The sequence below is a fragment of the Ursus americanus genome, chromosome 33 (assembly GCF_024610735.1).
Source record: "Ursus americanus isolate L20-20 chromosome 33, mUrsAme1.1.p, whole genome shotgun sequence".
Taxonomy (NCBI): Eukaryota; Metazoa; Chordata; class Mammalia; order Carnivora; family Ursidae; genus Ursus; species Ursus americanus.
The window spans coordinates 9858167-9874849 of NC_142159.1; the positions used below are offsets into that span (position 1 = coordinate 9858167).

Below are 16683 nucleotides of genomic sequence, written 5' to 3' on the forward strand. Positions count from 1 at the left end.
CTCAAAATACTCAGCTGCCTAATGAGCTCAGAACACTCCTATCATCCCACAGAAGTGTGTGTGTATGTGTGTGTTTTTTAAGATTTTATTTGACAGAGAGACATAGTGAGAGAGGGAACACAAACAGGGGTAGTGGGAGAGGGAGAAGCAGGCTCCCCACGGAGCAGGGGCTCGATCCCAGGACCCCGGGATCATGACCCGAGCCGATGGCAGATGCTTAACAACTAAGCCACCCAGGCGCCGCCCACAGAAGTGTTCTTTAACCAACTCCTGAAAGCTACAGGTGGCTCATGGTCAACTTAGGAGCAATCACAGAACTCAGAACTGCTCACTCCCTCTGACCATATTTCTGCTACCTGTCCCAAGACTGGGTCCACACTGGAGCCCTGTGCAATACAATTTCCGGGACAAGTTTTGACTTTGCCCAAAGCTGCTTTTCTTCCGTTACAATACACTCTTTAAACCTCAGGAAACTGAAGCAAGTGTGGTCCCCTGATGCCTGGGGATCCCTGAGATCCTTCCAGGAGTCTAAGAGGTACAGCTATACAGTTACTTAGTAATACTAAAGGATTATTAGCCTTTTTCAGTGTTGACACCACCAATGGTGCAAAAGCAATGGTGAGCGAAACTGCTGGTACCTTAACACAAATCAAGGCAGCAGCACGAAACTGTAATAGGACTCGTAGTCTTCACCATTACGTTCTTGCAGTTAAAAAATAATGCCAGTTTTGGGGCGCCTGGGTGGCACAGCGGTTAAGCGTCTGCCTTCGGCTCAGGGCGTGATCCCAGCGTTATGGGATCGAGCCCCACATCAGGCTCCTCCGCTATGAGCCTGCTTCTTCCTCTCCCACTCCCCCTGCTTGTGTTCCCTCTCTCGCTGGCTGTCTCTCTCTCTCTCTGTCAAATAAATAAATAAAATCTTAAAAAAAAAAATGCCAGTTTTGATTTAAGAATGTTCTTGATAAAACCATAAAAATTATTAGTTTTAATAAATCTCAATGCTTCAGTACATGTCCTTTTAGGATTCTGTGTAAGGAAATGGTAACTGCACAAAACATATATTTAAGTATAACAGTTACCTTTCATTTTTACAAGTACTTTTGTATTTGTGTGGTTGAGCTGCAAGCTCAACTAGCCAAGTTTTTTTCATGAAATACCATTTTAACTTGAAGAGCTGAGTAACAAACTCTATTATTCAAGCTTAGATATTTGACAGATATTTTCTCAAAATTGAACAAAAGTGAATCTATCACTACGAAGAAAAGTGACAGTACTTGCTGTCAGTGATAGAAGTAAGGCTTTCAAGAGAAGACTGTAATTTTGGAAGACAGTCACTGGAGTGAGTCTGATGGCTTCTGAATATTTAAGACTTTCCCAACGAGACCAGTGGTAGTATTAACAAAGGTGATATTAGAATATTATATAATGAAATGTGTAAATATCTGTCCACATAGGAAAGGTCCTAGAGGCCTTAGGTCTGTCCCTCTGGAACTTGATGGGTCAAAATCCCTCACTTTTATTTTCAGAATACAACAAATAATTCTTTTTCAATCTATCTACATAACTGTTAGCTAATTCAATTATAAGAAAATCCTCACCCTACCTTATAGGGACTCCATCTTCTTAGAAACAAACTTATTTTACATTCAGAATTCTTTTCTTTGTCAAATGGCCTTGAGCAGACCATAAACCAGCAAATATTATTACATGTATGTTTTGCAAGCAACTAAGAAAATTCCATTTTTCTTCAGAATCCACATTATGAATATAAATGTTAGTGAGATTCCAAGATTTAAAGTATAAGAGGAAAAATCTTCTCACTAGCACAGAATACAATCCTTTTCTCATACTGGTGATCAAAAGCACATTCTGATTTATGTTTCAATTGACTACTGACAAATCATAATTTCCATAGCAATTCTCCCTTTGGTATTCTCTAGTAAATTTAATTAATTTAATGATAAATTTAATTAGTTAGATTCGATTAAACTTAGATTATGGTTAAGTTTAAGTTAGGTGAAAAGTAAGGAGGTCAGAGAGAAAATAAATTTCCAGTAAACACCTTTGTAGTAGTCAAACGTTCCTCTAGTTTGTTATATGTACATGCTCTTTAGGATTTGTCACCAGGCAACCAAAATCAACTCCATTTACTCAACTGTTCGTTTAAGTAATCCCCTCCAGAATTAATTTGGTAATAAAATTTATGACAACAGTACTGACTGCCCTCTAGTGTTCAGACTGAGGATTATGCTGATAAACTTGTACCCTCCAGAGGGGGGGAAAAAAAAAACCCTACCAAGTCCTAAAGAAGCAATTCAGTCATTAAAAGCAGAGGAGAAATTTGGACCTTGCCAAGTTTTCGGCTACCTTCTCAAAGCAAGATAACAATTATTAACCTGAGCTATCTAATTACTTGTACCAGGAGCCCAAGTGTCTGACCTCAGTCACGTAGGGTAAATGGGCATGAGCAGAATGTAACACTGGTAACATTTTACTGTACTTCAAGTTGCACTGCCATAACACGAGATTCAAACTTCTTTACATTTGGCAAAGAATCACAAAATGCTTGAATCAAAATCTTACTCCAGCATGCTGAGTTTAAACAAGGAAAACGGCCTCTGGTCCCTTTTTTTGCTGATGCATATTTTAAATGCCTATTTTAAATTTTAAGTACTTCCTAACTCGTCTTCCTAGTCTGCAATATGATTTTTTGGGGAAAAAACCCACAAATATCATCTACTAAGAAAAATGCAGGCGATACTCACCAAATGGATCTTCCATGCCACACTATTAACCAGTTTTGGGAGGTGGGGTGTAGTTTCTAAAAAGAGAAAAAGGTAAACGATACACTTAAAACATGAATTCCATCACCTTTTATGTTTTTTTTTTAAACCTTGTTCAGTAACACTGATTATAATTTAAAACTGGAACATTATAGAAATGTATAACTTATTAAGTGAGAACATTACCAACTGGGATTTATTTTAAGACAGTTCAGATACAGATACATGGTACAAAGATATCATAAAACATTTAAGTCTAATTTTCATTTTAAAATACATTATTCTCAGTTTACTCAATTAAGTTCCCTTTCCAATACCCATCTTGAATTTACCAGAGTGTAAGGAAACAGGAAAAAAAATTTTTTTTAAGTTTTTATTTATTTGGGAGAGAGCACTAGAGAGGGAGAGAGAGAGAGCACAAGCTGGGGGAGCAGCAGGCAGAGGGAGAAGCAGGCTCCCTGCTTGACACGGGGCTCGATCCCAGCACCCTGGGATCACAACCTGAGCTGAAGGCAGACGCCCAACCGACTGAGCCACCCGGGTACCCCGAAACAGGAAAATTTTTATGTAAAAACAAACCACAACCCCCCCCCCAACAAAACTCACATAAACACCTGAGAAAGGATATCAGCGATACCTTAGAAGGAATGCGCTTTGCCTAAAGAACATAGAAGTTATTTTAGATACATTGTCAGTTTAGAATGCTCAAGTATGAAAACAAAACGAAACGATGTTTTGAAAGAAATTTGACTGAGTATAGCTATCCAATCTCCCTGCCCCTTAAATTAGACTAGGCTCAGTCTGCCCAATCTTGCTTCCTATTTCTCTCGTGGTTTGGATCCCAAACACATTCCCTAATAAACAGTCTGAATTGCTCAACTCTAATTCAGAGTCTGCTTTTCAGAGAACACAACCTACCAACTGTTGGTGCCAAGAGGTGATCTGAGAAAATTGGGAGTATAAAAGGGGTTTTGGATTTGAACTGCTCACTGACTAGATGGCAGTGAGGATCCCCCATGACCGGTGAGAGGTGTAACACAGGTAATCCCTGGTACAAGGTGCTGGTCCACCAGTGGTGAACAGTGGTGGTCTACATGTGGGAGGGAATGCTCTAGTTGACTGAATGTATCAGGCACTGGAAGAGGACTGCGCATGGGGGCCCTCCTGCTGGTCATTTTCCCAGTTCCTTGAAACAGACATACTTGGAAGTAGTGCACAATCCCTATTTTGGACTGTGGTGTAAGAGTTACCACATGGGAAAGGCTAGGCAGAAGAAACTACAGCTGCTCCAGCCCACCTGCCAAGATAATAAATAACAAAACAAAACAATGTTGTACCCCAGGGTCAAGGGGGGGGGGTTGGCAGAAATTAGTGCAATACCCCTGGAGGACGCAGGATTCACTAGTGTGGTCCCTGAAGAAATCAGACAAATCCGGAGGCAGGCAGCAGATTACCACGAACTGAATCCAGGATTAGCTGCAACTGGAGCTGCCACGCAGATGTATGTTTGCCGGAGCAGATAAACAGGCCCAGGAGCACAGTATGCAGCCAATGACTGGAGGAATAAGCTGTTTTTTTTTTTTTAATTTCTCTAAATAAATAGGATCAGAAACAATTTACGTTCACACGTACAGATTACAGCATACACTTATGTATAGGACTACGATAATTTTGCAACCCTCTTGCATAATATAGTCCTAAGAGACATGGATCATCTGGATTTTCTGCAGGACATCACAGTGATCCACTATATAATTTTTTAGAAGATTTATTATTTATTTGGGGGGGAGGGGCAGATGGAGAGAGAGAGACTCCCTGCTGAGCACGGAGCCTGACACAGGGCTTGATCCCACAACCCTGAGATCATGACCTGAGCCTAAACCAAGAGTTGGAAGCTTAACCGACTGAGCTACCCAGGTGTCCCTCAGTGACCTACTATATTAATAGCATCTTGCTAATTGGGCCAGATGAGCAAGGGGTGGGTAGCACACTGCAGGCCTTGTCAGGAGACATGTACTCCAGAGAGTGAGAGAGAAATGTCTCAAAGATGCAGGAACCCATTACATCAGTAAAATTTTTATGGGCCCAGTAGTGAGGGCTTGATAAGACATGCCATTCATGTAAAGGCAACCAAGTAAATAACTGCATCCTGCATCTCCCACAATTAAGAGGGAAGCATACCACCTGAGAATCTGAGAATACTGCTATGGCTTCTAAACCAGGTGACATAAAAGGTGCATTTCGAGAGTAGCTCAAAACAGGAAAGTACTCTGCAGGCCTGGCTGGTGACACAAACAACCGGGCAGATCCCGTGGTATCATGGCAAGCCCCAGTGGGAGAATCACTACACAGACCCTGCGGTCTGTGGCCATGCCATTTGTAGTGGAAAATCAAATGCCTTCTGCACAACAGCTCCTGGCATGATACCATGTCTTAGTAGATACGGAGCACCTGGCCACGGGACACCAACTGGCTGCTTATCTAGGATCACCCGCCATGACCTAGGTTCTGTGAAACACACCAAGTTATAATGCTGGGTGGACCCAGTTAACAATCCAACATAAGATGAAGGTGATAGAACCAAGATCAAGCACAAATAGGACCAGAGGTCACGAGCTTGAGCAGAGGGCCCAAACCATCCTATCACCCACCACGGTTGTACAAGTGCCCCTCCTTCAGCATATACCTTTTTGGCCCTGGGGGGGGGGGGGGCCCTATCGCCGGCTGACAAAGAAAAAACCCTCACATTTTTCACACATAGCTGTATGTGGGTACAAGTCAAAAATGGACAGGTGCCGCACTACAGCCTCACTCAGGGCGTGGCACTGAAAGTGATAAAGGAAAACCTTCCCGGTGGGCAGAGCTTAGGCAGTACACTTGACTGTCTACTTTGTAGAGACAAAGAAGTGGTTTGACAATTCATAGGCAAATGTTTTGACATGCCCGTCAGGGGGCATAAAGTAGAAAGACTGGAATACTGGGGCAAGGAGGTCTTAGGGCAGAGGCATGCAGAAGGGCGTGGGAGTGGATACAACATGTTAAGATCTTTGTATCACATGTTAACATTCATCAGAGAACATCTACCAGGAAAGAGGCACTAAACAACCAAGTAGACAATAACTCAACCCGTTTCTGTCAGCCATCTTTTGTCATGGCCTCCCCAGTGCTGACAAAATGGGCACATGAGAGAAGTAGCCTGACTCCCACTTCCCTCTCCCCAGCTTTGTGTTAGCCTTGAAAAACAAGAGCCGCACAACCACAGTAGCTATGAAAACCAGCAGCCTAGCAGCTCCTGGAAGGGACAGAACAAATTTGGAGCTCCCTACAAGCCCTATCCCCAGAGAGCTGTTAGTATGTGATCTGACTGACAGCACCAAGAACCTCCATTCTCCTTATCTTAACTGACCTGACTCAGAGCTTGCTCTGTGTGAACAGCCTATCCTTTGGACATTTTTCAAAAAACAGTCAGTGGTAGTTGTTTAACGTCGCCAAGGCCCAAGGCAGTGATACCAGCTGGAGGCTAAAAGGACCCTGAACAAAAACCCATAAATGTTCAGGAATGAGAGGTCGATGAAGGATTTTGGGAAGCATACTCTTGGGTATCTAGAAGGGGACGTGCATTTGGAGGCTCTGCACATACCCAGGAAAGGCCTGAGAGGAGAGGGCCCTGATCTCTTACCTCTGGATGACCTTGAAATTCTGTGCAAGCAGGAAGTAATGGCTAAGGCAAAGTTGTAAACTGCCTGCTGGGAACATTGAAAGTATATGCCAACGTCCGGACAGAACCCCCTTGGCAAAGACTGGATAATTTACTGGTTTAAGACATTTAAGGAAATCTCTGTCTAATTATTAGCTAACCATAAACCAACCAAGCAGGGACTTCAATGGCCACATACAACAAAGAGTACAAGCTCTACAGATATTTAGTCCAGGAAAGTCACTAAATAAACAGCAACAAGAAACCCACAGGAGGGAGGGGAGAAATCTGATTCGCAGACTTGCCACATTATTTTAAATGCTCAGTTTTCAGAAAAAATTATGAGATACACAAATGAAGAGGAAAGTATGGTCTATATATAGGGGAAAAAAAGTGGTTAACAAAACCGTACCTGAGGAGATCCAGATGTTGGGCTTACTAGACAAAGACTTTAAATAAGCTAGTCTAAATACTTCAAAGAACTAAAGAAAACCATGTCTGAATAATTAAGATAAAGTATGAGAACAATACCTCATCAAATACAGACTAGCAATAGAAATTGTATGAAAAAAAAGAAAGATTGGGGCACCTGGATGGCTTAGTCAGTTAAGCATCTGCCTTTGGCTCAGGTCATGATCCTGGAGTCCCAGGATCAAGCCCGGAATCAGGCTACCTCCTCAGCCAGGAGTCTGCTTCTCCCTCTGCTCCTCACCCCACTTTTGCTCTCTCTCTCTCTGTCTCTCTCTCAAATAAATAAAGAAAATCTTAAAAAAAAGAAAAAGAAAGATTCTCTGGAGTTGAAAAGTATAATAACTGAAAAGAAAAATTCACTAGATAGGCTCAACAGCAGATCTGAGCTGGCAGAAGAATCAGCAAAATCAAAGATAGGTTCATGGAGATGATCCTGTCTGAGGAACAGAAAGAAAAAAGAATGAAGAAAATGAACAGAGCCTCAGAGAACAAAACATCAAGCATACAAAACATCAAGTATATAAACATACACATAATGGGAAACTGAAGAGATAATGGCCAAAAGTTGGCCAAAAATGATGAAAAATATATCCAAGAAACTCAAAAAAGTCTAAGTAAGATAAATGCAAAATGATTCACACTTAGTATTCAAAACACTGAAGGAAAAAGACTGTCAACCAAAAATCCTACATCCAGCAAAACTACCCTTTTAAAACAAAGGAGAGATGACATTCCCAGATACACAAAAACTGAGAGCATTCATCACTAGCAGACCTGTTCTACGAGAAACAGTAAAGACAGAGTTCCATGCTGACGTGAAGGAAACTAAACAGCAACCAGAATCCAAAGGAAGAAAGAAAGAGCAATAGTAAAAGTAACTACATAGGTAAATATAAAAGACAGTATAAATGTACATATGTAATTTCATTTTCCTATCTAATTTAAAAGACAGTGTATAAAGCAATCATTATAAAAGCACGGTAATGGCCTTGTGATATATAAATACATAATTTGTATGAGAATAATAGCACCAAGGGGAAAAGGAACAGAACTATACTGAAATAATATTGGTATATACCTTTTAATAAGATTACTAGGTTGTTTTAAGGTAAAATGTGAATTGTAATTCCCAAAGCAACCATTAAAAAGAAAAAAACTAGCTGGGAAGTCAAATCAGCTGAGTGTTAACCCTGCAACTAGTATAAAAGGAATCAGAGAGAATAGGGGGTTAATACCCCCTACAGTTATTAGAAGTCTGAACACAGTGTAATCATTAGTGTAAACAAAGCTCTATTCAAAGCCTCATGCTAACAGATCTGAGGTCAGTAATTTGTTTCAGACGTATGTGGCACTGAATAAATGTCCGATACATAAGTGAAATGGCAGTAATAATCAAGAATTGACCATCTGAAATTGTTTAGTAAGCATAACAGGATTTGCTGGCAGACAGAGAAGACAGAATTAATAGTATCCCAACTGCTTTTTTTTTTTTTTAAGATTTTATTTCTTTATTCGACAGAGATAGAGACAGCCAGGGAGAGAGGGAACACAAGCAGGGGGAGTGGGAGAGGAAGAAGCAGGCTCCTAGCGGAGGAGCCTGATGTGGGGCTCGATCCCATAACGCCGGGATCACGCCCTGAGCCGAAGGCAGACGCTCAACCGCTGTGCCACCCAGGCGCCCCAATAGTATCCCAACTGTTAACCACAATAGCCACTGGATGATCAGGGTGATGATCCTGGGTTAGCTACAATTAAAACACCTCTGTCCTTAGAGAATCACAAACAGAAGGGTACCTTGCTGGAAGAATCCCAAGTAGTCTTTGTAGAAGAGGACTCTACTTCGTGTCTCCACCTAACTGAATGCTTGTGCTGGAAATAGTCCCATGGGGGGCGCCTGGGTGGCTCAGTCCTTAAGCATCTGCCTTCGGCTCAGGGCGTGATCCCGGCGTTCCAGGATCGAGCCCCACATCAGGCTCCTCTGCTGGAAGCCTGCTTCTTCCTCTCCCACTCCCCCTGCTTGTGTTCCCTCTCTCGCTGGCTGTCTCTATCTCTGTCAAATAAATAAATAAAATCTTAAAAAAAAAAAAAAAGAAATAGTCCCATGGTTTCTATAACCACCCATGCGCAGATGATGCCCCAACCTACACGTACTTTCAGTCCAGATCTCTCTCAAAAGCTCAGGGTAGGGGCGCCTGGGTAGCGCAGTCGTTAAAAAAGCGTCTGCCTTCGGCTCAGGGCGTGATCCCGGCATTCCGGGATCGAGTCCCACATCGGGCTCCTCCGCTGGGAGCCTGCTGCTTCCTCTCTCACTCGCCTGCTGTGTTCCCTCTCTCGCTGGCTGTCTCTCTGTCACATAAATAAATAAAATCTTTAAAAAAAAAAAAAAAAAGCTCAGGGTAGAGGGTGCCTGGGTGGCTCAGTTGGTGAAGCGTCTGCCTTCACAGCTCAGGTCATGATCCCAGGGTCCTGGGATTGAGTCCCGCATCGGGCTCCCTGCTCAGCGGGGAGCCTGCTTCTCCCTCTCCCTCTGCCCCTCCTCCAGCTTGTGCTCTCTCTCGGTCAAATAAATCAATAAAATCTTAAAAAAAAAAAAAAAAAGCTCAGGGTAGAAAGCAGAAGACTTTCAACAGTTACAAGGCTTTATGACCATGCTCAATGACCCCATCATGTTCAACTACTGCCTCCCTCACTAAGCTTCAGGTAAGCGAGCCTCCTTACTGTTTCTTGAACCTGCCAGGCATGCTTGGGGCTTTTGCACCTGCTGTTCACTCTTCCCGGAATACTCCTCACCCAGATATTCATTCCTCAATTCTTTTAGGTCTTTGCTAAAATGTTGCCTTCTCAGTGAGGCCTTCCTTCATTACCCAACTTTACATCGAAATCATCAGCATCCCCCCCACCCCTGCTTTACCTCTTTTCCAAGCTTTGTATTTTTCTTTCTTTTTTCTTTCTTTTTTCTTTTTCTTTCTTTTTCTTTCTTTCTTTCCTTTCTTTCTCTTTCTTTCTTTCTTTCTTTTTTCTTTCTTTCTCTCTCTCTCTTCCTTCCTTCCTTCCTTTTCTCTTTCTTTCAAGATTTTATTTATTTGACCGAGAGAAAGAGAGCACAAGCAGGGGGAGCAGCAGAGGGAAAGGGGGAAGCAGGCTGTCTGCTGAGCAGGGAACCTAATGCGGGGCTCAATCCCGGGACTCTGGGATCAAGACCTGAGTCAAAGGCAGACGCTTAACTGACTGAGCCGCCCAGGTGCCCCACAATAACAACTGTTTTTTAAATGAATGAGCTCCAAACCCACATGCCCGACACACCAAACCCCTCCGCTTAGATCGCCACGATCCTCCACTCAACGTACACAGAACAATTCATTATCTACCTCACTCATCCTTACTCCCTCCTCTTCCGGCAGTTTTCTGGCTCACCACTACCCACCTAGTTGTTCAAACCAGAAATCTCATCCTCCACATCGTATGAGTCATTTCCAAAACATATCTCACACCCATCCCTCTCTTCAGCTTCATTGCCTGAAGACACGAGAGAATCCGAAATATTCTCACTGCCTCTCCCAGCCCAGTAATTGTTAAGTGTTCCCTAAACTGGGGCCTATGAACTCTTAGTCTTTGTTCTCCCTCCCACTTCACGCGAGGTAGTCCCTGCGGGCACCTCCTCCGACCGCGCCTCCGGACGCTTACTGCCGTGATGCTCTCTTTCGCTTCCACTATGATGCTACCGGGCCCCAGGTCAGCCCACGTGGCATCGCGCCCCAGCTCTAGGCTTTAAACACAATACATACACTGGCGACTTCCCAATTCATCCTGCCAGACTGAGTCTCTCCTCTGAACTTCAAACTGCTATACCCACAGCCTATACATCTTTACTTAGAAATCTAAGAACTTTCTCAGACATTGTATATTTCAACATAAACAACAAATTCTTGATTCCTCACTCCCAACTTGTTCTTTCTCCAGTCTCCCCTATTCAATAGTTAGGGCAATAGATGTAGAACAGTTAAAAAAAGAAAAAAAAAGGAAAAAGAAAAAAAAGCTGGCAAGTGTGTTCGCTATTTCAGATCATTCTTTCAGTAAAGAGGCAACTTAAGTCTTCCAGTCGCTCAGGACAACTTTGGTGTCATAATTGACTCTTTTCTCTCTCTCACACCCACATCTAAATCAGCACCAAATTTTACTGCCTCTGCCTCTAAACTATATTCATGATCTAAACACCTCTCACCACCCCACTGCAAGCTAGGGCCACATCTTGCCTAGACTAGTGTGTCAACCCCCGAATCTACCTTCCTTCTTCCACTCAGGCTCCCATCTTGTGTTGTCCTCAGAGTGGGCTGGGTGATCTTTTAAAAAAAGTAAAGCAGATCCTGTCTCCCTATTGCATCTGAAATTAACTCCAAATTTCTTACCATGGCCTTTGACATCCTCCATAACCTAAGCCGCTTACTCACTCACAGACTTCACTTCCTGTCACCTTGCCACTCGGTTCCTGCCGCACTGACTTACCTGCTGTTTCTGTAGCTCAACAAGCACATTCTCAGCCCAGGGCTCTGCTGGTGCCGTTCGGACAGCCTGGAATACTCCATTCTCAGAAACTGCACGATCTGCTCCTTTATTTCATGTGACTTGCTCAGAGGGGCCCTGCCCGGACTACCCTGTCTAAAATGGCACATCCCTTTCCATCACATCCTATCCCTCCACCCTGTCTTATTTCTATTTTTAACTTATTGCTAAGTTAATATATACAAGACCTGAGATAAGACAGATATTTTCTTATGTTTTCTTCTTAACATTTTAAAGTTTTACCCTTCACATTTTGGTTATCAATGGAACTAGAACTGATTTTTGTGTACGGTATCAGATAGCCATTTTTTTAAAATACCTAACAAATGATCTCAGTCCACTACTGAATAATTTATCGTCTATCCACTGATCTGTAATGCCACCTTTGTCACATACTCCTTTCCCTATATTCATAGGTCTCTCTTCCAGCACTCTATATTATTCTATGGGTCTATTTTTTGACCCCAGGTCCAAAACCACATTGTCTAATAATCAGTTACAAAAAGTCTTGTAATCAGGTGGGACAAGTTTCCCCATCTTATCTTCAGAAGTATGCTGGCTGCTCCATATATATTTTAGCATCAACTTGTCAAATTCAATGAAACAAACTTATTGGAATTTTGATTAGAATTACAGTCAATCTGAAATCAAACTGGGGAGAACTGTCCTCTTTATAATACTAAGTTTTCCAATCCGTGAATATTTTATCTCTTCCATTTATTTAGTCTCCTTTATTACTTTTCTACTTGGATCATCTTTGTCTTTTAAATAGAGTTTTTGGGGAAAACAATCTAATTTATTTCTATTGTGATTAAAAGATACCTTGTATTCCTTTTTACCACCTTATTTCCTATTTTTCGTTTGTTCTACTTTTCAGTTCCTCTGTCCTTTTTTGCCTTCTGCTGCATCAACTTCCTCTCATTCCTTTTCATTTCTACTTTTTATTCTATTACTATTAGTTTAGTATTACCCCTGAAAGGCTAATATGAATATTTTATCTGAAGTCTAAATTAATACCTTTACTCCTTAATTATACAAGAACTCAAAGAATGCTTTCATTTCAAACTCCTTCCCTATTTACATTTGAGTATCTTCCATTTTTATATCCACAAATAAGATGTTGTTTTATGAAGTCAGTCCTTAAGACTTTCCTTACTGTACATATGTTCTTTGCTCATCATTCCCCTTTGCATCTTAGACTCTTGTTTCCAAGAAGCATTTTTCCTTCTTCCTGAAGTGTATCTTTCAGAAGTTCCTTTGGTGAGGTTCTATGGGAACATGTTCTCTCAGCTCCTTTGTTTGAAAGTTTTTCTTTTAAATTTATTTTTGACATATAGCTCATATAGTTTTACTGAGTACACAATTCTTGGTTGACAGATTCTTTTTTTCTTTTAGCATTTTGAAAATATGGTTGCACTGCCTTCTTACTTCTAGTATTGGCTCCGCTGATACACCCAACAATATCTCGGAAAGTACATATCCTGCTAGGAAAATTATATATTCTTGGTATACTTGTTTATATCTGTATTTACAACTTGAGGCTATCTTTTTTTTTTTTAATATTTTATTTATTTATTTGACGGAGAGAGAGAGACAGCCAGCGAGAGAGGGAACACAAGCAGGAGGTATGGGGGGAGGAAGAAGCAGGCTCTCAGCGGAGGAGCCCGATGTGGGGCTCGAACCCAGGACTCTGGGATCACACCCTGAGCCAAAGGCAGACACTCAACGACTGAGCCACCCAGGCGCCCCAACTTGAGGCTATCTTGGACACTCAAAATGAAACAAAGAATGAAAGCTATTAGTGATGTGACAGGAAAAAATTTTTGTCCTCTAAAGTCTGTTCAAAAAAAGTTACACTTAGGAAATGTTTATTTATTTATTTTTATTATTATTTTTAAAGATTTTATTTATTTATTTGACAGAGAGACAACCAAAGAGAGGGAACACAAGCAGGGGGAGTGGGAGAGGAAGAAGCAGGCTCCCAGCAGAGCAGGGAGCCCGATGCGGGTCCCAGGACCCTGGGATCATGACCTGAGCCAAAGGCAGACGCTTAACGACTGAGCCACCCAGGCGCCCCAGGAAATGTTTATTTTTAAGCACAATCAACATCTAACATATTACTTAAGGATAAAGACTTAAAACGGGACTAGGGGCACCTGGGTGGCTCAGTCGGTTAAGTGTCCAACTCTTGATATCAGCTCGAGACTTGATCTCAGGGTTGTGAGTTCAAGCCTTGTGTTGCACTCCACTCTGCGCGTGGAGCCTAGTTAAAAAAAAAAATGGGACTAATATCCCCTTTCAAGAAAAACTAACCTCCTCCTCCTAGTTAAACATGGTCTTTTCTGTTACCACTAAGAGGCATGAATCAGCTCTTTAAAATAGAGGTGTGGCTCACTGATAATCAAAAGCACTCAAGGAAATACTATCCATGAATTACAAAGGACATTATTTTCAAGAAAAACACCGATCTTGGAAAGGGTGATCTTACTTTCAAGATATGCAGATGACAATTAATCCTATTATTTCTTCTCCTGAAATAACTGGGACTAAATTTGGGCTTCAGGCAATTAAAGTTTCATTTTAATAGGTCACGTTTGGTTACATATATCTATATGGTGTTAGAAATCTAGTAAAAATGATCTGTCGAAAGACGGACTTAAATAGATTTAAAAAAAATAGTTTCATGTATGTCTGAATCATAGTGATACCAAGTATAAACATCCCATGAAAGAATATTTAGGGTCATTATTTACCAGAATTTAATGTGGTATAATTGATGTTTAGGAGGTTAACCCTTTTAATCTCTTCTAGTTAAAAGGAAGAAGTTGCTCAACAACTGCTCTTTAATATTTTCCTTTCTATTCTGCCCTCCAAAAGCACTAGCACATACTGAAATATTTTATACCAAATCCCCTAAACCTTTTATTATTAATTCCTTAACACCAACGCCCTAAAGATAGTTAAATGTTTGCTTTTCTACTTCATTCCAATGGTGCCCTTCCTCCAGAGTTAAGAGGCTAGAGGGGAGCTTCTGACTGCTACAAAATAAACTTTCTTCTTTCTGTAAGGACAAAGAGGGGATAGTTTAAAAAATACGAAGAAATAAGCCAGACACAAAAAGACAAATATTATATGAGTCCACTTATATAAGACACCTAGAATAGGCAAATTTATAGAGCCACAAAGTAGAATAAAGGTTACCTGGGGCTGAGAGGGGAAGGCAATGGGAGTTACTATTTATTGGGTAGAGTTTCAGTTTGGGATGTTGGAAAAGTTTTGGAAATGGATAGTAGTGATGGCTGCACAATGTTGTCAGTGTTCTTAATGTCACTGAATTGTACACTTTAAAAAGGTTAACATGGTAAATTTTACCACAATTTAAAAATATTAAGTGTGCAATGATTACCGTAGTTGCAAACAGACTTATTTATCTTACGCAACAGATTGCAAAGATATATTTAACAGAATGGTCCTTAATGGCCTGTAGCTATAGTGAAAGGATGAAGTCTTCTTCCAATTACAAAAGGATGGTGTACCAGAAGCTAGTTATCTCTTACCTAATTTAATATAAGCACTAGGGTATGCAAGAATGTTAGAAAAAGTCCCAATCTTATTGGTATCACCAATAAATAAGAGGCACTGTGTCATCTTTTAATAGATAAAGCAAAAACACACCCATATCCTGAATCCTGACACTTTCCCTCAAATTTAAATTCAGAGGAAGGAACAGGATGCAAAGTTGGGTATATGAAGTAAAAGGAAATGGAAAGTATTCTTCACATCCTGTGACTTGTCCTATACAGTTACTCTCAGTATTTACTGAAAGCATTTTTTAGTTATTTATTTTTTTAAAGAATTTATTTATTTATTTGAGAAAGAGAGAGCAAGCACATGAGCAGGGAGGAGAGGCAGAGGGGCAGAGAGGGAGAAGCAGGCTCCCCGATGACCAGGGAGCCCAATGCCGGGCTCGATCCCAGGACCCTGGAATCATGACCTGAGCTGAAGGCAGACGCTTAACTGACTGAGCCACCCAGGTGCCCCTGAAAGTGATTTTTTTTTTTTTAAGATTTTCTTTATTTATTCGACAGACAGAGACAGTGAGAGAGGGAACACAAGCAAGGGGAGTGTGAGAAGGAGAAGCAGGCTTCCCACCGAGCAGGGAGCCCGATGGAGGGCTCCATCCCAGGACCCTGGGATCATGACCTGAGCCGAAGGCAGCCGCTTAACGACTGAGTCACCCAGGTGCCCCTGAAAGCGGTCTTTAATAGGGATTGAGCCATGAGTAAAGGGAAGAAGAGGTGAGTCTCCCTCGGGAATTTTCCCTCTTTCTACTTGTTACTCATTGGAGGGGGTGTACGGAGTGTTTTAGGGCTCCACTTTTTAATTTTATTTAATAAACAATCAACCCACCCAAAGAACAACCATTTCTCTATGAACCCTTTTCTGAGGTAAGTAAGAATGGAATACCTTATCAACACTAGTGTGAAAAAGATACTTTATTATTTTTTAAATAACCTCGATCCCTTATATGGAGTGAAGATTTTTAATTTCTAGTGACCTCGGTGGATATTAGCAGCTCAAGATGCTCAAGACACTTTAATTTAGGGGCGCCTGGGTGGCACAGCAGTTAAGCGCCTGCCTTCGGCTCAGGGCGTGATCCCGGCGTTATGGGATCGAGCCCCACATCAGGCTCCTCCGCTAGGAGCCTGCTTCTTCCTCTCCCGCTCCCCCTGCTTGTGTTCCCTCTCTCGCTGGCTGTCTCTATCTCTGTCAAATAAATAAATAAAATCTTAAAAAAAAAAAAAGACACTTTAATTTAGTGTCTTCCAAAACTCAGAATGTCCTCACAAAACAACTGCTACTAGAAATAACTGGATAGCACTACGAAAAAAATTAATATGGGGGCGCCTGGCTGGCTCAGTCAGTTAAGAGTCTGCCTTCGGCTCAGGTCATGATCCTGGGATCGAGTCCCACATCAGGCTCCCTGCTCAGCAGGGGAGCCTGCTTCTCTCTTTCCTTCTGTCTCTCCCCCTGCTTGTGCTCTCTCTTTCACTCACTCTCTCGGTCAGATAAATAAAAGCTCAAAAAAAATTAACTTAGAATAACATTTTTATCCCACACATTAAAAGTGATTTTTCCAAAAGTTAAAAAAAGACTAATAGAAACAGAGGT

At 41.6% G+C, this 16683-nt stretch overlaps 1 protein-coding gene and 1 long non-coding RNA gene across 7 annotated transcripts in view; one reads left to right on the forward strand and one right to left on the reverse strand.

The window, feature by feature from the left end:
• PHACTR4 (phosphatase and actin regulator 4) overlaps window positions 1–16683 on the reverse strand; it is a 96498-nt gene that overhangs the window by 72249 nt on the left and 7566 nt on the right. For all 5 annotated transcript variants that reach the window (XM_045782620.2, XM_045782617.2, XM_045782618.2 and 2 more), the window contains exon 2: window positions 2766–2821. In XM_045782620.2, the coding sequence (XP_045638576.2) occupies window positions 2766–2781 (16 nt within the window). In that variant the 5' untranslated portion in view covers window positions 2782–2821. The remainder of the gene's footprint in view (window positions 1–2765; window positions 2822–16683) is intronic.
• Window positions 1–16683, forward strand: part of LOC148107215 (uncharacterized) — a 52292-nt gene that overhangs the window by 23600 nt on the left and 12009 nt on the right. The window lies entirely within an intron of this gene.